This window comes from Salarias fasciatus (genome assembly GCF_902148845.1).
Source record: "Salarias fasciatus chromosome 7 unlocalized genomic scaffold, fSalaFa1.1 super_scaffold_4, whole genome shotgun sequence".
Taxonomy (NCBI): Eukaryota; Metazoa; Chordata; class Actinopteri; order Blenniiformes; family Blenniidae; genus Salarias; species Salarias fasciatus.
In genome coordinates, this window is record NW_021941229.1 from 13,734,717 (window position 1) to 13,761,790 (window position 27,074).

Genomic DNA, 27,074 nt, shown 5'->3' on the forward strand with positions numbered 1-27,074 from the left:
CCGTCAGTGTGAGTGGACACAGGAGTGGTGTGGGTGTATTGTTTCGTATGGCAACAATACTTCATCTCGTCTTTTTAGCTCTGCGTCACGAGGCTCGGGAGACTCATTCATATAACACCAGCCAAAAGGGAAACCCTGCTTTTATATTTGGTACGTTTGAAATATCTGCCGCTTGTGGATCTCCTCGGAGGCAGAAGTCTGAGTTTTGGCCAGATTTCCTTTTTGGCATAAAGACTAGAACAATACTGGGCACTATAATTTGAGACAAAGTCCAAGAGCTCCTTTCAGTTCAGGGTAAAAAATAAAGTCCAGTTTGATCTCCATTGGGTCAGACTATCAGAGAAAAATAAGAACCTCTGAACAACTCACACAGTCAACAAACACACGGTTGAAGTTGGCTGGCGATTGAAGTTGATCCCCTTCGGGTGTGACTGAGAGTGTGTGTGCTTGAAGTGTCCAGGACGGATTCTACACTCAGTCATGATGCGGTGCAGAAGATGAATAGAACAAATTCATTTTTTTCACTAAAAACTTGTATTCTTCCTATCTTTAAAACAATTTCTCAGTATTCAGATCCTTTAATTTCTTCTCAAGATCTTCTTGGAAAGCTCCTTTAAACGCAAAGTTCAAATGACTTTACATCAAAAAGTCAGAGGAGTCTTTATACATGACACCAGCTTTTGTGAAGACTTTCACATGTTTACAGGAGTCATTTCCTCAGTTATCTGAGGTCAAGATACGGAATCTGAAGCGTATTGAACCTGACAAGAATATGACACAGGATGTTTTCACAAACTGCCCTCGCAGTTTAAATGTTCACATCTTAAGATTTCACTCACAAGACGGTTGCAGGAGTTCACTGCAGCATTTTGTTGTAATCAACTGAGTTCTGGTTCTCAGAGTTGTGATATATATTTTAATCTCAAACCTGTACGACCCCCGATGACCACGTGAGGAATAACACTAAATTTTTAATGTTTAATTTCAAGTGATGAATTTTTTACACTTAGCAATGTTGGATGAGTTGTTGTGTTTCAGACCTATAAGCCATACGCTTGACGGCACTGCCTCCTATGCCTAAGCAGGATCCACTCCAGTTCCTCAAAAATCATTGGCTCCTTTTAAAACATTGAGTTTAGGAAGTAGTGTGTACACACATTAGACCTCATTTACATTTCTTGGGAATCTTATTGGATAAACCTTAAAGTACAAGTTATTTTGGTTAAACTGAAACAGCTGAGGAAGCACAAACCTTTTCTTAATGCAGTCTTTGAATATGGAAGGAGAAAAATGTCGCTCGAGCCTTTGCTCTAATTGTGAAAAGAAACTTATTCAGGTTAGTTCTAAAAGGCTTACTCAGGGTTAAATTCAAAATATTCAGACTTTCCTGCTAATGTAGTATACACACTCATTATCCTAGTGCAGTGGGAAGCCATTTCCCACTGTCTATACAGTATGTAACAGGATTTGCATTGGGAAAAAGGCAATTATTTGAGCTATTACTGGAGATATTAGATCACTCAGTAAAATCCTGTGTAGTCTTGCTGCTAATGAATTGCGTACTGGGTTAGATGACATCAAAATACAGGCCGTTCCAGGATAATAAAGTAATAACTGGTGTGTAGGCTTATCTAAATGAACAGGGATTGTCTGCATGAGGGGAGCAGAGCTTTATACCCGTCTAAAAGCAGATCACACACACACGTACACACAAAATCCACACTAATTGAGAACTGAGGAGTTAGAGGACAAAACTGCTGATCTAGTTTCGCGATCAAGGAGTTTATTCACAAAAGCCTCCGAATTCTCCCATTAACACCACATTAAAATGATCCCTGTCTTGATTATGCGTCAACTACATAAATACACATCTTGCTGTGGCCACGTTCCACCTGAAATCCACTGGAGAAGGTCCATGTATGGCAGTCTTTCCCGGTGACTCGCTGCCTCATGCTGACATAATGTTCTATGCAAGAGTCCCAGATAAACATCCTTTTATCTCTCTGCACCCCTCCCATGTCGCCTCTGCACACAGTATCAGTGCACCGAGCTACCAGCCGACACTCATTATTAATGGTCTCAGCGTGTGGTCATGAGCGAGTGGGAAGTATATCCATGTTTATCTGGTGGAGGAGAAGAGCATAAATATAGACGTCACATGAAAGAGAGGAAAAAAAGGAGTCTGTGATTTCTCCTTGTCCTCGGTTTACCTCCGCAACGATGTCAGCAGGACAGAAGTAACATGAAATCAAACCATAAATTTCACTCTCAACTCTGCTAACCTGGATAAACGGCATCATTAAAAGAAGCAAACATCACTAGTAATTACACATAGGCGACGCCGCACGCTCCGTGCTTTGAAGAAGAGATCTTTGCACACTAATGCAATGAGTCAGACGCGAGTTATCGCTCTGAATGTCCTGTGCTTAAACCTGCACCTTAATGAGATTTAGACAGAAAGACAGCAAAAAGTGAGAGAAACCACATCCACCTCCAGCCGGTGACAGTCTGACAGGTTCTCCCACGCCCCTCTTCAGCTCTTTATCCAACTGTTTGCTTATTTTAAGCTAGTCTTTGTTTCAACTATTATTCAAGTCGGGTTAAAAAAAAAACAACTCTTTATTTTGATTATTAGAATGTGATAATTTTAGGTTCTTTTGGATTTTTGCACTTTTAGGAGTTTCTTTTTATGTGGATAGTTTTGCTGATACTTAAGGACAATTAACACAATGCAAGTTCTTTCCCTTCTTTCAAACCATCTGTCAGTTTACAGTCCTCAAAGATCGTGCACTGGGTAAATTATTTACCTTGAGCTTGAAGGATTCAGGTTAATAGCATTTATAGCAGGAGAGACACTGCACTGATTTGCTGTGAGGACCCCTGAAAGAGGGAGCAGCCTTCTTGTTTTATGTCTGAATTGAACTGACCCTCTTCCCACAATGCAGTGCAGCAAAAACGTAACTGACACTTGGAATTGGGTGGATTGGCTGCTGCTGACAAGTAGATTAAAAACTAATAAATAGCGCTCAGAGCAGTTAGTTGAAATCATATTCTGAGCGTTCACTGGAGCATTTCTAACAACAGAATTTTTTGCTTTAGTTGAGTATAGTGAAGCAATGTCAGGCCAACTGTACCTGAGTACATGTTTTTGGTAGTCTTCAGCAGCATAAAAATTGGATAAATTTGTATCTTCCAAACAAATAAAATAATACATCAGAATGTTACTATTTCAAATGTAAGTGCAAAACGTGCAGACTGAATCCTTGGCTGAAAAAGAAAAATGGAGAAATTAGTACAGATGTACAGTTTCTTCAGTGATTGAGTACTTCCTGGTTGCTTCATTTGTTGAAGCTTTTCTTGCTGTTTTCTGGATTGATGTTCTATGTTTTGATGCAGCAAAGTTGGACAATTGAACCGCAAAATTTGTTGCCTGCTGTGATTGAATAGTCTTATTTTGAACAACATGACATATATAGTCAGTGCTTTGTTTGTGTACAGTAAGCAAGATTTGGAGAGTATAATTTTAAAAAGATTATTAAAAAGAAACAACACAGTATGCAATAAAAAGTAGAGGGCTGATTAAAAAGGGAAGAGGCAGCACCACTTACTCAAAAGTTTGAGAGTGCATTGTTATGAGAGATCATGCTTGATTAGAGAGGAAGTGAACGTCTCATACTGAAGAGCAGGAAAAAGTGTGCTTGTTCCTAATGAAACGGACTCCTCTTGAGATAATGAGCTGATGAACAGCAAATGCTGATTCGGCTCTTTTACTTTTCTTCTCTCGCTCGCTTTGTTTAGAACTGGGTTTCAGTTAGCGGACATTCTTACTGTGTTGGATTCAGAAAAAGTTCAAACCTTTCAGTCCATCTACAGACGCAGCAGGAGCCTCGTGGAGAGAATGGGGCTGCGCTTGTGTTTTGCAGAAACCCTGCCTACTAAAGTGCTACTGTAATAAAATAATCATCGCCACGGTGCTTTGTAATGTAGGCCTCTTCCACAGACACATTACAAAGAGGCTTTTTTATCCAGACTTGCATGAGCAGAATGAAACAATCAAATTGAAAAGACTAAGAAATATGAAGGGTCTGTACAATTTGTCCAAAGAAGCTTTCTGTTGTTTTCAAAGTGACGTCTGTCGGTTACAGGCACATAAAATGATTCACTAAAGAGAAAACAGTGTTTCCTTTCCGTGTTATTGTCAAACTGCAAGGATACTGTTTGATTTATTGATCTTTTTTGAGCTGGTTAATGGTGGTCAAACGCTCGTCTCCGCGGTGAAATAAAAGGATTACTTGAAGTTTTTTTTTTTTCCATGTTCACATCACTGGTTTTGATGAAATAACGCGGTATGTTAATGACGTCGACGCTGCAGATGGACGACACGGACAAAGTCACTGAGATGTATTGCCTGGTGCCACATTCACCATCTGCCCCGTTGTGACAGGGCATCTGGGTCTGAGTGGGACGCTCTCTGAACTCGCTTTCAAAGTCTTGACTCCGCGTGTTGCTGAAGCTCACTCGAGAATTTGCGTCTCATGACCTATTTTTAAAAGAAATACACAACGGCGGTACTCAAAATGCTGCGGAAACATAGCGGGGCTTCTCGCGTTGTCTTAACGGCTGAAGTTTTCACAGCCGAAGACATTTCACGACTCTGTTCACGTTTGACTTGACAGCCTGAAACAGCTGATTTATGGATTCATTTATTTTTAAACTGTGAAAGAATTAAATTCCTAATTTTTCACTGGCGCGTGTTTGACCTGGAAATTAGGACACGGTGAGCAGTTCCTTGTTCCAGTGCCTTCTGAAAGCTGCTGACGTTCTCACACCTTCAGGAGCCACAATCTGACTCTTCGGCTTAGTCAGATCATGCTGCTGTAAATAAGCATCAGCGGAGGCAAACCCGGAGCTGTGTGCCAGCGGCACTCGGCGCTGGCTGAGGACGGGCACTTCGTACCTCTGGATGACTTCTGCTGAATCCTGCTCCCTCTCTCTCCTCTTTCTCTGCACAAATCCCCGGAAAGCCCTGCCAGGACGTGGCACAGCATTAAAGGGATGAGAGAGAGGGGGGAATGCTAGCGTAGCGAGGGGGGCAGGGCAGTGCGGGGAGGCTGATGCCACGGCGTTTAGCTGCGGGGTGTATTTGGCTGTGAAAAGGACGCCGCTGTAGGTAGACAGCAGATAGCTCACGCTACAAAAGACCAGAGGGCGAAATCACATCACTCGCTGAAATCTCATTTTCTATTCTGCCCTGCAAAAACAATGTGCCAGTCTGCCTTTCATATCATCCATCATCCAAGAGGACCAGTGGTCTTGTGACCCTGCATAACATTCTGGCTTTGAGCATTTCCTTGAAGGTAAAGATTGTTTTGAGGGGGATTTTGTACTTTCTCATACTTTCCCAGAATCAGTCATGCTTACTTGTTTTTTGCGTTTCAGAGTCATGTTGAGTTCGGAGCTCAACATGGCTCCTGAAGGTCTGTGGGCTCAAGAAGCAGCTACACTCCAAAACTTCTTCAGTGCTGTCAGTTTAATGCTTCTTATTCACAGCCTTGTGTGCATCCAGTTTTCATGGACACATTTTTTTTTTCTCAGCTAAAATCCTTCAAGCAAGCAGTCTGCAGCAGAAACCTGTGGCCCATTTACACCAGCCACTGTGGAAACTTGCTCTGACTGACAGGAAGCGATACTGCCAGGCTCACGCTGGACATTTATGTGTCAAAGTACAAACCTGGTGTGAAATGCATCACTTTCGATGTGTGATTATGTCTTCAGCAGACTTAATTGTTGTTAACTAGGAGAGACGTGACCCAGCGGTCCTGTGAAGCCAATTAACATTTGTTCAAAGCTGAAGATAAAGCATCTCTAACTCTGCTCAACCTAATGGTTTTGGCTGTTTAATGATTCTCCTACATAGTTACGTGGATTCTGGGTGAGTAGAGGAAACAGACTTAGGAAAATTCCCCCAAACAATGTGTCCCTTTAATGACAGGGGTCCAGCTTTGTTGTTCTATGTTTTAATGTATTTTTTAATGGAACAAATACCTCTAAAAGACCAAAAACAGCAATGTGTGTGTGTGTGTGTGTGTGTGTGTGTGTGTGTGTGTGTGTGTGTGTGTGTGTGTGTGTGTGTGTGTGTGTGTGTGTGTGTGTGTTAAAATAGTGGTATCTGGACTGCAGCATGTCAAAACCTACAGGTCACAAAAGATCGAAAAATGATAAACTGTAAAAAATCATGTCAAAATGTTTATTTATTGCAGGTTTTCTTCTGAGTATACAACTATACAACTTAAACAGATGCTTGTTCTAATGCCAGGAAGTAATTTTGGTTTGAATGCTGGAATTGTTTTTCACAATAACAGATATTATAATTCAGGGCTTTAGGAATCAATAAGCATTCCAATGTGTAATTCCTCTCAAACTAGTTAGATGCTTTAAAAATTCAAACGTCTTGTAATTCTTCATCTTTTAAAAAAAATGATGATGCTGTGTCCCATACCAAAGCGCTCTGTCCAAAACCACTGATTTAATGGAAAGAAATTACAATAAAAGTCACCAAAGGTCACCAGAGAGGTCCGGTGCTGTCTATTAAATCTTTTCTGGATAGCAATAGAGGTCGATGCCACAGATTAACTTCATTACAGAGCAAGGTGAGACTTCTCATTACAATCACTCATTGTTGGTTTGGTCTTTAGATTATAATCAAATATAATTATATCATCAAGAGAATAATGAACCCCAATTTCTGATTTTTCTTCCTCAGCCAACAAAACAAGGAGAACTTGTCAAACACTTGGTAGCAGCTCAGGTTAGTTGGGTTTAGTTGTTTGCGATGCGGAGGGTGACATATGGCATGAAAATACTTTAATGTTAATAATGTTAGCAGTAATCTGATTACTGAAGGCACTTGCGGGTTAGTCTTCGCTCTTCTGAACCATCTGACAGAAGATAGCAATGTTCACACATGTTTCAGATATGTAATGTTTGTCTTCCTGGTTTTATTAAAACTCGTTCACTTCACACTGTAACTGACCCGCAGCTAACTGTGTGTGAAACTGCAGCTGAACAGAAGACTCTGAGCACACTTCAGTGCTATAATTATTTGTTCCTGTTAAACCTCTCAAACACAGATTTCCTCCAAACACAACTCCAAAGTCAGCCAACACAGATTCCACCATCACTGGGCTAACCGCGGAGCAGGATTACAGCACTGACATGGCCGTCTACAAGCATCCTAAACGGCCGGTCTCTGCTTGTCACTGAGCGGCGGCGGGTCGGTGTGTGTGCCAGCCCGTCTTAGCTGCTGGCTGGATGGAAGCTGTCAGGGTTGCAGGGCAGCCAACACACACACAGAGAGGGACACTCTGGACCTGGGTTTGGCAGGACTTACTCAGCTGGCTTACTCTGGACTTTATCCCTTCTGCCGCACAGAAATCCTCTAACTCAATTTTTCTCCTTTTGGCTTTTAACTTGAGGTAAGAGATGTCATTTGTGCTGACTGAGCTTGCAGCTCGTCATCCACAACTGTCAGTCAAAAAATCAATAGAAGAATAAATGTTGATTCTCAAGTCTTGGCTCATATAAAACAAGAAGCACGTCAAACTCCAAACAGCCTCTTACAAAATATCTCACACGCCATGAATTCTCAGATTCTATATTGCAATGATTTGTTTTCTGTTCAACATGTGCATCCCAGGTATGAAGGTTATATGGCAGACGTTGAGGTTTAGCAGCAGCGGTTAAAGTCAGGAGGAAAAAGCGAGTCGAGAAACACAAAGCAGGCAGGGGAGAATACTCACGATATCCTGTTTGAGCGTCCGGAGATTAATTGGCATGCATGAAAAGAGAAGGGAGAAAAAAAATTAGGTATGCAATACAGAGAGATAATAATAATGAGACAGAGACAAAGAAGAGAGTGTGACATTGTTTGACCCCCATGAATAAAAAAGTCAGCCTGTCAGACCTCATAATAACTGCTGGACAGTTCTTATTTAATGAGCCACAAGAACTTCAGCACAGATTTGACTCAGTCTGGTTTTTGTGAGCAAAACACAGTCGGACAAACGTCCATCTAATGAAGAAAATACGAGTTTAAAAAAGACAATTATATGTCCATGATGGACAGAAACTGTAAGACTGTGTAAGAGTCTGCTTTATCATTTAAATTGGTCTTGAATACAAAATACGCTTTTAAGTCGCAGGTGAATTGGAGGATCTCATGTCATTATGAGCTCAGAGATATTCACAAGCACAAAAGCACAGAATCATATTCAAACCCACATTTACAATATCTTTCCTTCCATTAATTTATTTTAGCCCTAGAAATACTAATGTTAGATGCTTTGTCTCACGCCAAATACATGGGTTGACTTCCAGACTTCCTATTATTCACGTTATAAAATATATTCCATGACAGTTGTTGGGATCCATAGCTGTTATAAAACATAATTCTTATCATCATTGCTACGGAAGTATCAAATTGCTGTTGGAAAACTGAATCGAAACAAATATTTTCAAATAGCTGTTTCACTTTCTTCTCCCTTGAATGTCAAGTTGTGGCTTTAGTGCCTTAAAAAAAACTGAATTGACAAAATATTCACTTTGAGTGATTGCAGTCCTTGAGCAAGTTCGAGATGCTTATTTCTCTTTTTTCGCTGTCTGAAATGAAAATCGATGGCAGCCTGGAAGACACAAAACCAATCTAGAAGCCAATAACGTGCTTTGGAAAGCGGTTGGCGGTAACGTTAAGTATTCAGGTAATGGCCTGATCGTAGTTAATGGTCTGAAACATGCAAAAACACTGGAACGCCTCGTTTACTCTGACCTTTCCCTCAGCAGGTACCCTGTTATTAAAATGACTGTGTGTCTTTATGTGTGTGTGTGTGTGTATGTTAGTGTGTTTGAAGGTTGGACACTCACGCCTGCATGGTGGTTGTGGCAGTTTGAAAGCTGAACATGTTTTCCTTGGGAAACCAGTTAGTGTCGTCTGCAATTAGAGAGAAAAAAATGACGATCGCAAGGTTAAGTGGACGAAGGGAGAAGATCCACGTGGCGCACCGGCAAAGGTTATCAGAAATGTATTTCAGAGGGAAAACAATGAAAGCACAAAACCAGCAACAGCACTCCACAGTGCACCACTCCACAGATGGAGAGAGGGAGACACAGAGGAAGAGACAGCAGAGGGGAGAAACGGGGGAGACGAAGAGTCGGGGATACAGACCACCACGTCACATCCAACATCAAACCCTCAGTCCCACCACACCTGAGAGGAAATAGATTTGTCTGCGGATTTTGAAATGATAGAAACTCGTTTCACGCAGGTTTTCTGTCTAATTCATTAAAAACCAAAGCGTGAAATTTATTCCAGACTGATGTTTCACAGTTGAGTAATTCAGTTTTATTTAAACATTTAAAAAAAAATACTCAGTTTTAAGTTGCATTGAATTTCACTGTATTAAAATGTGAGATGTTTTTAATATTTTATTGTGAACCTTGTATTAAGCCAAGGTACAAGGTTTGGTAACTGACTGTGTTGTAAATAATTACTATCACCCCTGTTTCAGTAAAAGATGCAATATCAGAAAATGTAGGAAAAATATTTAGAATCTCTTTTAATGGAAATTTTCACTCTTTTATTATAGTAAAGTTAGCATTTACAGTGTAAATTTGGATCATATATTTGCTCAAAGTTAGTTGTAGGTGAGTGATCTAAACATATCAATAATGTTCAGTGTGGATGTTAGCTTTTCTTATTTTGGTTTGTGGAAGAATTGTACTGCTGTGACTACAGTATTATTAAAAAATATATATATATTTTACCATCAATTTACTCATATTTACCTTCCTGTATTCCAGTAATTCTGACCAGTACAGAATATTAATATAATGAAGCAACAAGGAAAACAGTTAACTGTGTATTTTCCTTGCAAGTTCCTGAAAGAGCTCAAATGCTATTTCCTCTCCTCATCACTCTCGCCACCTCCCTTCCCACCCTAGTTTGGATTTCGGCGCCTCTCCCTTCCTCTGTGTCCTCCGCCCTCTCACCTCTCTCCAGCCCAGTCACCCGGTCCACACTCCACATCCGCTCTAGGCGTCGGTGCTGCTTGCCTGCCTCTCGGGACGCGCTCTCCAGGTCCAGCGATCCCTGGCTGCGCGACGGCGCGCCGCCGCACGACTCGCAAGCTAGCCCGCTGCACTCCGCCTCCCCCTTCCCGCCCTCGCCCCAGCTCCGGATGTTGTGCGCGCTGACGGAGGTCTGCAGCGGCGGCTGGGCCAGGTGGTGGTGGTGGTGGCCGTGGTGGTGCGATGCATGATGGGAGTGGGACATCGCAACGGTGAGCTGCTGCTGGCTGCTGCCTCCACTGCCGCCGCTGCTTCCACCTGCTCCGCTGCCGGACGGAGCGTTCGACGCGCTCGACAGAACGTGGTGGTGGTGATTCCCGTGGTGGTGGTGGTTGCTGTGGTGGTGGGGCCCCGCCGAGCCGCCGGCGCCGCGTCCGCCGCCGGAGCGGTGGTACTGGGTCGGCGACGACGAGGCCGAGGAGGGGGAGGTGGAGGGCTGGATGGAGCCGCCTCGGGATCCCACCCCGCCACTCCCCGACTTCTCCTTGAGGACGTCCAGTTCGAGGCTCTCCTTGCTGCCCCGGCCGCTGCTCATCAGCATACCGTGCTCGCTGGTGATGGTGTAGACGCGGGCGGGCTGCAAGGCGCACTCAACACACTTCTGCTGGTCTTCCTCTGCTGAGAAGCTGCGTTCCAGGGACAGGGGCGCTGGCTTCGTAGAAATGGTTATGGAAGGAGGAGCGGGCTGGAGGAGGCCCACAGGCTGCTTCACTGAGCTGCGCTCAAGGGTCTTTTCACAGTCCTTGGTGCCGGAGCAGGAATGGAGGTGGTTGTTGTTATTGGGGCCGACGGTGTCACTCGGCGACTCCGGATCAGGACCCACCAAGGTTTCACAGAGAAGATGAGCTAGAAAATGGGAAAAAAAAGGAGATCAGTGTAAAGACAAATTGGGGTGCAGGGGGAAATAGAAAGTCCATCCAGGTGCTGACGAGAAAGTAAATAGAGGAAGTGGGGTAAAAGAAGAGAAAATGCTGCGGGTGATAGAGAGGATTATATCATCTCTCTCCGGCTGTTGGAGAGACGCTAATGAACACAGCCTGGCATTTCAAAAGAGGATGAGGTGATGCAGGTGGAGGAGGGATTAATACCACAAAGAGACACGCAGAACAGGATAAAAGGATGAACAAATGGCGGGATGGCAGAGACGCTGACCTGATCCGTTTCGGTTTTCAGGGTGTGTGTGGGACAGGTACTCTCCAAATGCTCGCGCTGCTCTGTTGGGACACACACACATTTATGAGACACGTAAAGACATTAATTCATGGGTGGGAACAGGGGATGAGTGAGAAACAGAAGTGGAAAAGGGGAAGGGTGAGAGCAGAGACCGACAGGGAAACGGCAAATTGTAATCCTAATTGCCTCCTTAGTAGGCTTGTGCCACCCACAGATTAAGATGCAGCCGTTTTATCTTCTCACTTCAGGCGGCCGCAGACTGAGAGGGAGGCGGAGTACGAGACAGCGGGAGGAGATAGAGTGAGGGATTGTTTTAGGTGGACTTAATTTCTCGGGATGACCTCAGTTTGCGTCGGTGGATGTAATTGCAGTCCGCGAGCGCTTTGTGTGCGAGCGGGGCGACGCTTTCTCTGTATTCATGTGTCAAGAAAAATACTTAACCATGTCGGCGTCACTGTTTAACTAAAGACTGCATCTGGCTTTAACTCCTCTTTTATCCTGGTCTTTCTTTTACTCACTCGCAGAAAGAGGCACTCGACTGACTATAATAGCCGACGTATCCGCAGACACCCAGTCTGCCACATATTACTAAAACCTTATACCGAAGAGGGCTTCTACTTGTGTTACTATGGCCTGACGTTTCACGGTTCAATGACACTGACCTGCTAATATTCCTCGAGTTCTTGTCTGTGATAAAAAGGAGCAGAGAGAGACAGAGAGAGAGATGGGATGAAAAAAAAAAGATAACCGTGAGGATGTTCTTTCAGTGTCAGTCTGGGTAATAACTGAGGGGAAATGTACCGCAGCAATAACTATTAGAAATCATGATTTGTGCTCATAATCAAGAATGAGGAGAGACAGAACAGAGAAAAGGAAGGAGAGTGTGAGTAACTCAAAGACTGTACGCCGGCAACTCATCTGTTTTTCATGACAATGCTGCGAAAGGAACAATGTGTTCCAAAGACTTTCACAGAGGTGGAGGATTTACTTTATAGGTGTTTTTTTTTTCTATTCTGTTGTAATTTTACAGCGGTAGGGGCGTACTCTCTTTTTTTTGTATTGAGGCAAAATATGTTCTGTTCGATAAATATATCACTCAGTCGCTCATTGTGCCAAGCGATACTAAAAAGATCACCACAAAGACAGATTCTGCCTGATAACGTCTCAAACCAACCTGCAGATGTCCTCAAACGTGGGAAAGTAGCAGAAGTTGAGTCTGCGCTTGTATAAAAGAATTCATCTTTTAAAACGAAAATCTCTACATTTCCCCCTTTGTTTTTTTTTTTTTTTAATAAGAAGGAAGAAAAGAACAGCAGAATGAAAGAATGATCTTGAGAGGATTCTCCGCAGAGGAGCGAGCTGGCACAAACCCACTGTAACGTCTGTTTAAGTTTTACAATCACTGATCTTTAAAGACCTAGCTATAACTTTAGACATAAAGGCTTGAAACATAAAGTTTCTGGCACGTTATTATTGGAGCACCTCTACACCGTGAAGTCCTGAAGGTTACAGAAGTGTGACTGTAGCCGGAAAGTTGCTGGACCGGCAAGAGACTTTTCAGTGGACTATGAAATCTAATACTGGTCTCCATCCTCTCATCCACTGAGTCCTGGTTGGTGTGGGTACGTCGATGTGTTTCCACTTTCCTCCCACAGTCCAAGATGATGTGTTTGTGATTAAATGATCACTCTCTATACTGCCTGAAAGTGTAAATGTAAGTGTATAGGACTGTCTCTCGGCGTTGTCTGCATTCGCACATCGTCAGTAGATTATTTCATGTGTTAAGAAAAGCCTGTGTTTTTGTACCTATAGAGCTGCATGCCAGCTAATGAATATTTTTATTATCATTAACAGCGATAGGTGTAAGTTCTTACAGTGTGCTTCAATAATGAATATTTTTTTCATGCAAATGTAAAAAAATATGTATATTGGGGGACATGTTTCATTTGCTTCTTGAAGGTAACTGAATTTTTCCACTTCCACTGCTAAAAAAAAAGCTTCCTACTGCATTTAATCATTACATACCTGCTTCCAGATCCACAATCATCAAACTTAAAGTATGCATCTTATTCAATGTGTCTTCTTTCCAACAGTTCTGCTCTATAAACAAACTGATTAACACCGTCAGCGACCCTGATGTGTTGCAGTCAGAAATATAACTGATATATGAGCAGAAGTTGGACAGGAACATACAGTAAAATAAGTTTTTTTTTAGGGGGGCAGCTGTGTGAAAGCTCTCACAGGTGGCTCCATCACTATGGACACGGACATTTAGTCAATTATCACTTTCTATGATTTCGGTGCTGTTTATAAGCACTTGAGTTTGTTCAGAGCTCAGGTCGCTTTTAGCTTTGACTTTAAAGCAACAAGCAGTGAAAATGAAAAGGAAAAAGTCTTTTTTCAGTAAACTGATGAAAAATAATCTGCAACTAAAACCACAGCATTTAAAGGGGTGAGTTCAGGATATTAAAAAAAATCACTAAATATTGCAATGTTCTACTGTATAGAGATACAGCAAACTTATTTTAGTTTTCTGTTTGTATACTGAGGGCAGTTTTGTGTTACTCTACTTCTGGTCAACATTCCCTCCTTCCAGTCAATCTTTCATTTTCTATCCAGTTTTGTCCACTTCAGGGTTGTCAGGAGCTGGATTCCTCTGACTATGACTGAAGGCTTGGACATCACAAGGCAGGCAGAGGCAATTTTGAGTCACCAAATAACCTCAAAGACATGTTTTTGGACAGTGGAAGGAAACTAAAACACACCTGAAAAAGACACACACAAGCACTACATGCAAATCCCACACAGAAAGGCCCAGACAGCCCCACTATTCCCTCCCTCATCATGATAATAATAAATTTCACCAGAAGACTGATCAAAACGCACAATGCAGCTAAAAATGAAAACTGAATTCACACTGCACACTTCATTTTGTGCCAGTTAGTTATTCTTGGTTGATTGCTGCAGATCCCAATATTTGCGTGTTAAAGTCAGCCTCATTCTCAGACAATAACAAGTAAAACATGTTGGAAGTTTCTACTTTAAAAGGCATGAGTCTTCATTTATATGCTTCACCCAATACACCCGTTACCGTTCTGATTTTGCACTATAGCTTATGAGTTAATTTTATAATTTTCTGTCACTTAATTGTGTGCATTTTAATCAGAAAACGGTGTGTTTAATAGCGCATTAGTCGTCCCTTCTGGTTTCTGTGTGTGCAGCGAATCAACTTGAAAAAACAAAACCTATGTGTTTACATAGTTAACATCAGGGGCTAATTAGCTGTTTATATCTTTCAGTACATTCAGCAGCACAGCCTGCGTGCTCCTGTTAGCTATGCTGTCCATATTGAGCTCAGATCAGAGGCGACTGCTGACACACACACACACACACTCACATTTGTATAGCGGGAAATCTGTGGGCGTACATCTCCTTTCTGACAGATCCGCCAATTATTAAAGCACACCTAAATGCACACCGCTTCATACACTCACACTCTCTCCCATTGGTTTCCAGCCGGAGAGCAGAGAACACAGACATTTTCCATCTTTTAAAGAGTTTCTGACTCAAACTCAGGATGCAATTCTCACTTCCAACCCACTCCTTCAACTCTCTTAACAAAATGGTCCTTTGGAGATACTATTGCACATGAACAGACTTCCTTTCCATGTTAATTGGCACAGCTCCAAAGTAAAACCACAGATGAGCGGCATGCGCTGAGGAAGGACACGTTTTAGTCCCTTTATAAACCACTGTCATGACGGACCACATGTGATCAAACACATGTAAAACCATTTGGTAACAGCGTTCTTTCTCTCCTTCCTAATTCATACAAGCTGTGACTGGGTTATTTTAGTTTGCTCATTAACGGCACAATATTTGTGAATTAACTGTGATTAGTGTTACTTTTGCTTTTTGAATCTGCAGTTCAATCAGTCACCTGAATGCTGCGCATGCTGATACCAGAATAATGCAATATTTGCACTGTATTGTGAAGTCCTATCAGAACCGGAGAGGTAAAGACGGAAGCAAAAAGGCAAATTCTTTCAACCAAGTATTTGATTCTGTCTTCTGAACCAAGCAGAAATGCTGCAGACGGGGCAAGCCTGTCATCATAGAGGGGGCGAGATTGTATAATCGCTCCAGTGGGGATAACGCAGACGCTTTTGGACTTTCTCTTCATAGCATTGCTCGCTAGATTGCTTGTGAATGTTGGAGCACATGCAGAGAGATAGAATTACTTTTCACGTGAAGCCTGCAAAAACAGCTTCAGAGAGAAACTGAATTCCTGCGTGCGTTCTCACCTCTACATAAAAAGCTACACGTTCCCCGTAGTGGTGAGCACGTTGGGAAATGAAAGAAACCGTCAGAAGTGAGTTCAGAAAGAAATGTTTCAGCCTCTGTTTGATGATGCAGCTCTTTAAAGACTTCAGAGAATCCATCGCTAAATGACTGAAGCGTAAAGAAGAACATTTGTGTGCAGTTTTCATTATGACAATTAAGTTGAGAAATCAATATTCATGAACAGGAATACAACTGACCACTGTTAAGAATGTAAAAATCACCTCTGAAAAATAGTGAGAATGACAGAAAATAGCAAAAATGAAGGTCAAATGTCTAAAAGAAAGTAAGAAATCAAAGAAATCTGGTAAAAAACACAATAGATTAGCCAGTTTTTCAAAAGCACAAAAGAAAGATTACCATTTTAAAGAGACCCATAATGTCTCCTGACCTATATCTAATTAAAAACATTAGGCCGGAGCTGAAATCTCCCAATTACAGAATGAGCAAACATAAAATATGGAGAAACTAGAAGCAGATAATTGTTAAAAGACAACCAGGGATGTTTCGCTGTCCATTCTGATATTGTTGTTTAAAGTATTATGACGATCCAGACAGTTATTTATAACATTACCTAGAAAACAGTAACATTACACTGAGAACTTTGGGTCTTATTCTTTGACTGTAAACGCATTTTAAGGGCCTCCTTGGGAGAAAGAAAAACCAAAAGTTTGGTGAATTAAATGCCAGTTTATTGTAACTTTCATATTGTTGTGATTTCCATGTCCCAGTGCTGTGCAGCATTCATAAATTATAATGTTTTCCTATTCCCGCAGACTCCAGGCTCGCTCCCATTGTTTACCCTCGGCGGTGCGAACCACAGCCAAACTATATCACTGTCCCCGACAGTTTGGGGATGGTACCGAGGACCGGGAGTCTCTGCACGTGCCGCGACACCATCGCGCTGCCTTCACTACGCTTCTAAAAATAGCCTTGCAATGTCGTTGCAGTTCTAGCCTCTTGCATCATCTCTGCTGAAATCCTCCGCTTCTTCTTATGTCGGAGTCCTGTTTGTGCATGCATCTGCCTCTGGCACGTGAGTCGGAGTTTATATATGAAGACATTGGCAAAAAGTGGGAAATTGGGGGTAAACGGGCTAAAATATGTCTGTGCCGCTTGTGTGCGCCAGCCTGCGGTGATGCAACGGGAAACAATCTCCATTAAGGACAGTTGTGATGAATGCAGTCTGTACTCCAATCAGCAGGTGTCCCTCAGAAGCTCCGAGACGTTTTCATTTCACCCTCCTGTTTCATTATTCAACAGGCCGGGCTCTTTGATTAGAAACAGCAAACAATAGTGCAAGAGACGTGCCTCATCCATTATACATGAGAGGAAAGTGAGTTAGAAATGGATGGAGCAAAACGTCTCTCCATCCTTTCATTTTAAGAGAAATCTCTCTCTCTCTCTCTCTCTCTCTCTCTCTCTCTCTCTCCCTCTGTATTGCGTTGTCTCTTATTACTGCTTCACATGCTCCACGCGTAAGCTATGTAAGCTACGTGATCAGGGACGTCGGATGTGTCGGCTTGGCAGTTCGGAGACGCCACTGACTACAGGTGAGAAGGAAAGAAGGCCAGGAGCAGCTTGACAGCCAGACGTGGACTCCGTCCTGCATGCTCTCATCCACGTGACAGAGGTTATGGGGAGAAACACGAGGGGCGGAGAGCGTCTGAGAGCAGAGGAGTGATTATAGCACGAGGAAAAAAAGAGGGAAAATTGGGGCATATTAAAAATTGAAAGAGAAAGTGAACTTGAGGAAACAGAGACAGACAGAGAACACAGTCAGGACAATGAAGAAGGAACAACCGCAGACAGTTTTCTCCGGGATGGAGGATTCCAAAAAATGTGCAGGTTACGCCCTCAAACCGAGCAAGATGCATCGATGGACCAAGCCGATAACAGGTGATTTCAGATGCAGAGGTGGGAAGTGTGTGTGCATGAGTGAAACCAGAGTGGCAAGGCTGGTGCAAGATGGAGCTCAGTGTCCTGGATACAAATAAGATCACATTAGAGATTCTGGCAGTGAGACGCCGCTCCAGGCTGTCTGAGAGCGAAACCACAAGCTGAAATTTGCCCAAAAGAGATTCATTTGTCGGATTAAAAATATTATGTTCCACAAGTTTTCACTGCAGTTCAAAGTTCACTGAAAAAGAGCATTAAATGAAACAATCGGGCTCAAATGGCTGTGTGATCACTTATATTTCTGAGATTTCTGATTTGTCAAAATGTCTTATTTGTGCTGGAAACTTTTAAGATCCTTTAAGAAATTGGTCTGAGCACATTCAAATGTACATTTAACCACAATGAAAGGCATTTTTATGTCCCTGTTGTGGACAAACAAGCAAAACTAATCAAAATAAGCACTCTGGTAACTTTGGAAAAACACATTTTCATGGCTTTAAAAGGAGATGTACTTTGGGACAATCTCTATACAGTATATGCAGTCAAAATCTGTCAAAACATGACAATGAGAAAAGTCTATATTTGGAACATTACAGTCAGAGATGTATATTTTGCTCTCTGCACCACATATCATGTAATCACAGAAGTGAGGCCACAGTAGTAGTATAGTGTTTCTAGCTCAGCCGTCCCGCATTCTTACTTACTCACAGCTAGAACACAAATATATTATTCAAGCACTGAAATGACAGCGAGCAGGGGTGAGAGCAACTGACTACAAGACCATCTGTAACGTGACAGTGTTTTCATGTGAAGCAATGCTAATTAGAATTATATGGTATATGTTCAACTGGTCATTTTGATCAATAGCAGTTTGGAATATTGTTCTGCAACACATAAAATATAATTAGATTATGTTAATCAAGTAGATTTGGCAAGCCAGTTAAAAAAAACCAACAGATTTTTGTTACCTTCTGTCTATTTGCAAACTTTATCACTCAAATAACAACCAGATTTCTTTTTCTCCTGAAAGACAAAGGTCATAATCACTCTGGGAGCAGGATGGTTTTCTCACTCCAACAGCAACATATCATTTTTGTCCACTTGCTAAAACAATAGGGTGGGAACTTGAGTCGAAGAGCAGCTCTAATCATATTCTGGGAACAACAATAAGCCGCGGTCTTTTATTTCTCTTTCTACAAAGCCAGGGAGTGACAGTGAGCAGTTCACAACCTGAATGAGTCAGACACCATTACCCACACTCCACTTTCTGAACACATTTTGTCTCAACTCCACTAACCACTTCGGAGACGGATGAAGCGAGCCTCAAAATTAAGGAGATACACACCTCAACATGTCCGCCTCTTATAATGGATCTAAACTGAGCAATTTCTGACTTGATACTTGACAGATGGGAACATGACAAAACCGTATCAATGCCCTTTTTATTATTCTCCTCCGCTTTGTGCTTAATAACAGATAAAGATGGAGGAACATTACTTGCTAGAACCGCTTCTACTTCTCGTTTGACTTTTTCTCTCACATTGACCTGCTTTACAAGCAGTCAATCAAACTGTTTTTCCAGATTGGGTTGTCTCGGTCGTGTACAAAATGCTCCCGCGCCTTGGATGGACTCCAAACAACTGATCCATAGTTTATTAAAATGAAGAACAGGGCACTTTTTCAACTGACTCAAGGTGAATTAAAGTAAGAACTTACACAACTCAGTGTAACTGGATGTAAAATATGGAATGCACCTCAGATAAATAGATTGTCTGGTATTAGGAAAGACTTTTCTCAATCTTATGTTTGATGACTGGCAATATGTGTGGCTATTTTTCAGTTTTTTTCCATACTATCCAGTAAAGGCAGTGCAGTATTTCTTACCACACTGAGAGCAGAGCTCATTTGAAATGCATGTAGTGTGAAATATGTATTTGTAGACCAATGTGGTTGTCAAAGAGTGGTTGGGACCCCCCGGGGGACGTCATGGGAATTTTATAGGTATTTCTTCTATTAATGTTTGAGATGAAAATTCTGACGAGGGCAAATATTTGCAAAAGTCGAAAACGATTTGTTAAAAATGCTCGAGTAACCAGAGAAAACCCCACTCTGCCAAACAAACGCCACACAATAGTTGTTCTGATATCAATAAACATTTCATGACTCACTCACTCTCGCGCTGTTTGGTTAGTCATCAAATCAACCAAATTTAATGGTTTCACTTGAAATATGTGAGAAATCAGTGTTTTACTTTGTGTTTCTTTATGCAACATTCATAATTATTTATTTTTGTGTCATATGCTGAAACGTGAGTTTCCCCTGTGGAATTACTGGTTTATTAATTTTTATTATTTATTTATTTATTTTTATTACTTGTTGAGCTTGCTGCAACACCATTCACATCAACAAAATGTAAATAGTTTTGTTTTTTTTTTTATATTACTGTTTTTGTATTAAATTATTTTATGTTGTAGATTAAAGAAATGTAAATCAGGTCAACTAAAATCTTGTGATAATAAATCTTCCATATGGTGCGTCATTTAATGGCATCACTCTCGAAAACTCCTCGCAATCAGGCTGCAGCTGTTTGCCATTTCTAAAACAAAGGAACCTAAAGACTCCCCCACTTAATTCTGCCACAACAGTATTTCATTTCAGTATAGACACCTTTCCAATAACCACTCATCCATTTCCCTGTGGAATTTTTGACACCATTGAACACACCGGTCATACATCTTCAGACTAAAGCAGCTTGTGGCTGCGAACAGGTGATCGGTCCGATGGCAGTCTTCCCACTGGCCTGAATGTCATCCAGAGCTGACGTCTCCTCTGGGTGTCTTCCCATTGTAAACAACGGGCTGCCAAGAAAAGAAATTCCTCACTCTTAATGCTCTTTAATTGAATCCACTTCTCAGACGCACTAATTGAATTGGGTTTCCAACAAACACACGCAGAAATATGCACAGCTGGGGAGATGAGAACCTGTTGAGAGCCTTGTTGCACACGCTGAGGACCGAGGGGACTGAAGAATGTTAATTGCAGTCTTGAGGCTGCAGTGCATTATGGGAGGTGTGGGATCGGACAGGATCGTGGCCACTGATTAAAATGTCAGAACACGCAGCTGAACGCAGCCACTTCAACCACACATCACATCAAGAGATGCAACTAATTCACAGACAGAGATTTGAACATATTTAATTTTTAACTCTGCAAGAACAGAAGAGGCTTTTCGCTGCAGATATTTCAACTTTTCACAGCTAGAAAACATTTTTCTAGTAGCAGTACCCATAATCTATAGCCCACTCATTAATGATCATTTTCAAGTCAGCAAGTATAGCTGCTACACTTAAAAGTAGATGTGACAATCAGAAATGCATTAGTTTATTTGAAAAAAAAAAAACCAGATAAATCATGGTGCACATAAAACAATACACCTCAAATAAAGCTGGAAAACTAAAAAGTGAAAAGGATCCCTCAGAATTTCACCTAAATCCATCTTCTAAACCCTTTTATCCAACCTCAGACTGGGAGAAACTCAAGGAGCTGATTTCAGCACCATGGACAGTTCCTCACAGGGCGAACACAGAGTTACAGTCACACACAATCACAATTACACCTATGGACAACTTGATGTCGCCGATTAACCTCACATGCGCGCATTTGGATTGTGGGAGGAAACTGGAGTCTCAAAGTGCATGGATCCATGCAGACTGCACACAGATGGGGACCAGACTTGAAGTGAGACATACTAGTGAGGCGAGGATGGTAACCATTACAACTGTGCAGCCCTCAAGGTATTACAACATTAAAAATGATGGTGTATGTTCCCTGATGAGTTTTGAGGGTTTTTTTTCTCTCCAGGGAATAGATATAAAGAGATAATGAAAACTACAGCTTGTTGTTTGATTTCCTGATCGACTTACAAACATTTTCTGAAAGATGAGCAAATTCATTAGTTTGATATACAACAGGCATGATTTTAAGCTTTGCTTGTTTTTGCCAAATGATAAATGAAAATCTAAATTAAATTTCCTCAATTGCAGCCCCAGACAAACAGCCCCACATCACTGCTGGATTAATCATCATTTGTCAGATAATCATCAATTAAATCTGCTTCAGTCAGCATATAATTCAGAGAAAGAAGTTCTTTGATTAAAGAAGGGGAAAGGGAAAGAGATGGAGAGCTTGACATGTTTGAATGAAAGTGATTTAATCATACTGAGAAGCACACAGAGCGCGATGGTGAGAACACGCAGACTTTTAAAGAGTCAGGAAAGGAAACTGAAGCAGGATATCAGCAAACAATAACTCAGACTTCTATAAGAAGTCACGAAAAGTAACTAAGAGCTGAAACGCCTTCAGAGGGTCTGCGGGCCAAAAACTGACTGTTCTAAGAGGCCGTGTTTGATTTGCATCTGCCTTCAAAACCCAATGCTTTTATCTTCCATTCCACTCTTCACACCTTCACAGGCCTTCAGCACACTGTTGTCCGCCGCCCTTCAGCCAAACTGCAGCACAGGCCCCTCTCCGGCTGATCGACACATCAAAGCAGCGCTCTCTCACTCAGTGTTGCAAATTGTAATCTCTCTCCCCCCTCTCTCTCTCTCTCTCTCTTTCCCCCTCTGGTTGCTGGTCGCTGGTTTCTTCTCGGGAGCTGCTAGAGGGATGAATGTGACCTGTTTCGTAACCAGCATTCCATATACACACAAAATATGGCACAGCCACGGTCAGCCACTGGGCACAGGGAGGTAAAATGTCACTCATGCATTTGCTGTATTTAAATGTGCTTATTAGCAAAATTTTGGTGAAATCATACTTCAAGCTAAAGCATATTATCTGTGGCAGCTTTTAAAAATGACCGTATTCAATGTTAGTCAGGAGGAGTCAGTCTGTCCAACTTTTTGGTCGAGAAATCAACATGTAAACAACTGTCAGACGACTTGAACAGAAACTTTTCAAAACCTCAGGGACGTGATGTTTACTGCTTTAAACAGTTTTCTTTTTTTCCTTGTTTGCCACCATAACATTGACACCTGTGGCCTTGATTGAAATGTCCTCGATAAGCTGATATATGATCATGAAATTAATTGACCTTTAGTTTATTACTATCAGCTTTACTTGATTTCAACAAACTTCCAAGGTTGAACATGACAGCGCCCAAATGCAGCTTCAAAGTTCTGCAAATTCTAGTATGGACTACAATTTGTTTCAAATTACAAAGAAAAAAGGACATTAATGTGGTGTGGAAATGGCAAACGTAGCAGACGTTCATGTGAAAGTTTTCAGTGCACAGAGAAATCGATGCTGTAGTTATTGGTGTTTGAATAAGGAGTCTTTATTCTCTCAACAGTACTTGTGTTGCAGCTTTTACTAAAGAATGAAATAACTTGACTGGTCAACTTTCAAGACCATACATTGGTGTAGTGGTTAGTACTCCTGCTTCACAATGAGAAAGTCCCCAGTTTGAGTCTGAGCCTGGTGTCTTTCAGTGCTGTGTTCACATATTTGAAGGAGATTTTACCCTTGACGTGCTGTACAGGTTAACAAAATGTCTCAATGTTTTACATATTCATTAATAACTGATTTTGAATTACTCCTGGCTCCTAAAAGAGGCCTAGATTAATTTGGATTACATTAAAGTTACACCTGGTGCACGATGATTTAAAAAAACTGGGAACCCATAACTCTGTGTTTCTGTTGTGAGGACAGAAATCCATTTCCATGCTCACATTATAACGACTTATTACCCTTGTGGGGACTAAAAGCAAGCCTCTAGGATGAAAATTATCATGTTTCCAGTTAGAGATGTGTTTTATAAGATGCCTGAGGGGAAGGCCAGGGTAAGCATTAGGCAATTGCGGTTGTGTACAAAAAAAAGAAAATTAATCTTAAGTCAAGGCAATGCTCCTGAGAAACATGAAAACAATTTATTTCCTAGTTTGAGGGATAAGAATCCTTTAACCACATAACATTTGTAGAACTCAGTCAAGTGGGTTTGAAGCAAAAATTAACATTATCATTAAGTCAATGCAAAATCCTTTGAAGTGATGGAAAGTGGGCCACGTGCATATGTACACGCGAATCTTCGGGATTAATGTTCTGGTGAAAAAACACACAAGGTGACAGCCAGAGCCTGTATTTACAGGCCAACAGTAAGGCTCTATAAAGCAAGGCTGTTCACCACGGGATGCTTCAGTGGGATCAGATGGAATCAACACAAATAACTAGCTTCTCTATATTATCACGTGAAAAATCTAAAGTATTTTTCTAGTTCCCCTTACGCAGGAACATAAAAATGACTGATCCCGCAGGAGCACAGAGGTGAATAGTTGATCTTTTTGATCTGACATCAAAAAATGATTTCTCATTAAGTAGAAAAGGTGTATTTCTCTCATATGTTTAAAACAAATAGGTACAGACACCTTTTACCATTCCTTTAAAAAATAATGAGGGAAAAAAAGTAATCTTTTTGTTCTTGTACTAACTGGGAAAAGGCTGAAATCCTAACAAGTACTCTGCAGATAATTACAGATTCCAAAGGTTTCACTGGAGGGCACTGTGCATTTCACTGCTCAGCTTTCACTGTCCTATAGCATGTGATACACACTCAGCACAAAATGTACAAAGTGGATCCTTGAGTTAAAATGGAAAATGAAATGAAATGTAAAATCTGTTAATGGGAATATAAATTGGTACATAAAAGACTGTAATGAGAAGGAGAAGAGTCAACAGGTCTGACACCCTTATCTGCAACGTCCAGCCTGTCCCTCAAGACGGAATGGGAAACGATACAAGCACATGTAGAGTGAATACACACACACACACACACACACACACACACACACACACACACACACACACACACACACACACCTGGGTGCCTGTTTGTAGATATCAGTGGTCATGGAGGAGAGATAAAGAAGAAACTGCATTTCAGTGCTTGCTTGCACATTCATGGGGGTCATGTGCAGGTGACGGGCTGATAAAAATTGGATGTGATTCAACTGCTTTTCCCATTGGAGGCAAGATTCACTCTGCCATTAGCTCCAAAAAATTAAACTCTGAATTGCGTGCCTGTGAATGTGTGATTATGGGGGGAAAAAAGGGGGGATGAGTGAGAAGAGTGAGCTGGATGTAACTATAAATAACGAAATAAGTGACTGTATTCCGTGTGTGTGTGTGTGTGTGTGTGTGTGTGTGTGTGTGTGTGTGTGTGTCTGTGTGTGTGTGTGTGAGCCAGGTGCATTTCTGTAGAGAAAGCCAGAACCTTGAGATGGGCTCTCTCTCTATCTCTTTCCCTCTCTCTCACACACACGCACAAACACACACACCTCCTCAAAGAGGACTGCCTCCTCAGGACTCTCTCTGCAGCCACATGCCTTTGTGCACAGGCAGCACATCCTCGCCTTCCCTGTCGAGGATGCACCCAGAAACACAAACGCCCGCTCGGTGGCGGGTTGGCACGCCGTAGGTGAGCTGGGTAAGACACAGGCGCGCAGTGGAGAATGACGTAACAGCACATCAGCCCACATCTGTGGATGTTGGGAGTCTGCACAAGTCAAGGTCATTCATTGACTGAATTCCAATCACACATCAGGGCCTGCTGCCAGGCCACTCCAGAAGCACAGGAACGCCGCATTTGCATTCAGACCTCACCTGAGGGTTGTAATAGGGCTCAGTCTGCACTTGATGCCTGGACACATGAACTCACGTGCTTTCGGGGCAAAACTGCAGCGCTGAGACTGTGAAGGCAGTTCAGGTTGGATATGGCTATATTACTCTCTCCGCGTGGTGCCACAGCAGCTGGATGCTCCGCAGGCTCCGCATGTTACACACAAAAAAAGTGCGTCTCTTTGGAGTGAATCGTTAAAAGCTTTTAAAGGGTTGGACCTTTGCCAAATGGTATTTTTTGGTGAATAAATTAGCAGCTGCCCTCTGTGGCTGACCCAGTGACTGGCCGTGATCGGTGATCAGTGCGGACGGCTCAGTCGATCGCAGAGATCGATTCATTGATGGTTCATTTTGCCCGCCGGGCTGTGAAGCCATCCGCCTCATCAGCATCGCCGCGCCGCGCCGCGCCGCGCGCTCCGGAGGAGGATGCGGACATACAGAAAATGGCTTGTTTAAAACAAAAACGCAGCAAAACGCGGGGTTTCTGTCACAGTTGCTGAGGTGTGACGCCAAAATGAGTCAATGTATGCGATCAGCGTCGCTACTCCGCTCTGCGTCTGCATGACTTTGGTTATACAATGACGCTTCATTCATAACATCAGTGGAGGAACCGACGCGCCAGGGGCGAACCAAGTCTCCAGCTAATTCAGAATCAATAGAAACACCATTTACAGACTATAAACGAGAATCCTCTCTGGAGGGATCCCGATGTTTGTAATCGCAGGTGCAGCAGAGGGAAGAAACAGACATTTTTTGCGCACACACATGCTCATTTGCACGCCCCGGGCTGGACGGGACAGTCGGCAGACACGAAAAGCGCAACGAGCCTCTCTGCGCATTGCAAAGCTCATGTCCGGGAGAGCATCACCAAAACAGCCAGCTGTCACACCCGCTAACTTCAGCACAGAGCCGAAACACAGCAGTCTGGACTTCCCGGGGTCGGGTCCATGCAGGCGGGGGAGCTCACCTAACTTTTGCCGCCACAGAGGATATCGCATCGTTTCTTAAATTCTTCCTCTTGGACACGGTGGTTCCCATGCTGACATGGAAACGACGCTGGCAGCGAAACAGATCATTCCAGAGAGGACGGCGGGGACCAAGGAGGAAAACAGTAAGGAAAGAGAAACCTAAAAAAAAAAAAAAAAGGAAAAAAAGTTGAAGGGAAATCCAGGAGCAGATGGGTCACGCACGCGTCTGCGGAGCTAAAAAGACAGACGTCAGCCTCTCCCCTCTCTTTCTCTCCCTCTCTCTCTGTCTTTCTGCCTCTCTCTCCCTCTCTGTCTGTCTCCGGATATGAGCACGTACGTGGGGTAGCTGCACAGCTGTCAGAGTGGCTGAAAATACACAGACCTCTCTCTCTGACTCTCTCTCTCCTCTCCATTGATCTAAAAATGCAATGGGAGGAGGGCTGGAGATATCATCAGGAGGTTCACGGAGGGGAGGGGACCAGATGCACTCCATGTGCTGCCATTCACCTCTGCCATTCACCTAAACCACTTTAAGGCGCTGCTACCTCTGTGTCGTGATTAACTCGTTGCCTTGTGTTATGTAATCGGTCATTTTGGTGAAATCGCCCCTCTTTTGTGGAGATGGACCCTCATTCACAGAACAGACAAGGGCAGAGGGAGCCTGGTGGGTGAGGCTCTGCAGCAGTGGTCTGTGTGAGCAGCTCTTTAAATACTACCAAGATGACAGGAGATTTAGAGCATGCTGTTGTTTCTGCTTTGGAATGTGTTCTTTTGTTTTTTTCCAAGGCGTTGTTGCAGGACCTGTGAGCCTGATCAGTATTCAGAGGAGCACCAGGCACTGAAAGACCATAAAAGCTGAGTTCATTCAGAAGCCGGGGTGTCACACCTCTGGGAGGCACT

The 27,074-nt window shown here is 42.5% G+C and overlaps 1 protein-coding gene across 2 annotated transcripts in view; it reads right to left on the reverse strand.

Moving 5' to 3' along the window:
• The window catches only part of nsmfa (NMDA receptor synaptonuclear signaling and neuronal migration factor a), a 44,923-nt gene extending 18,379 nt beyond the window's left edge, over nt 1-26,544 (reverse strand). For both annotated transcript variants that reach the window (XM_030085052.1, XM_030085051.1), the window contains exons 1-5: nt 26,174-26,544; nt 11,275-11,336; nt 10,045-10,968; nt 8,920-8,986; nt 7,800-7,805 (exon numbers count right to left, since the gene is read on the reverse strand). In XM_030085052.1, the coding sequence (XP_029940912.1) occupies nt 7,800-7,805; nt 8,920-8,986; nt 10,045-10,968; nt 11,275-11,336; nt 26,174-26,244 (1,130 nt within the window). In that variant the 5' untranslated portion in view covers nt 26,245-26,544. The remainder of the gene's footprint in view (nt 1-7,799; nt 7,806-8,919; nt 8,987-10,044; nt 10,969-11,274; nt 11,337-26,173) is intronic.
• Between the last annotated feature and the right edge of the window lie 530 nt (nt 26,545-27,074).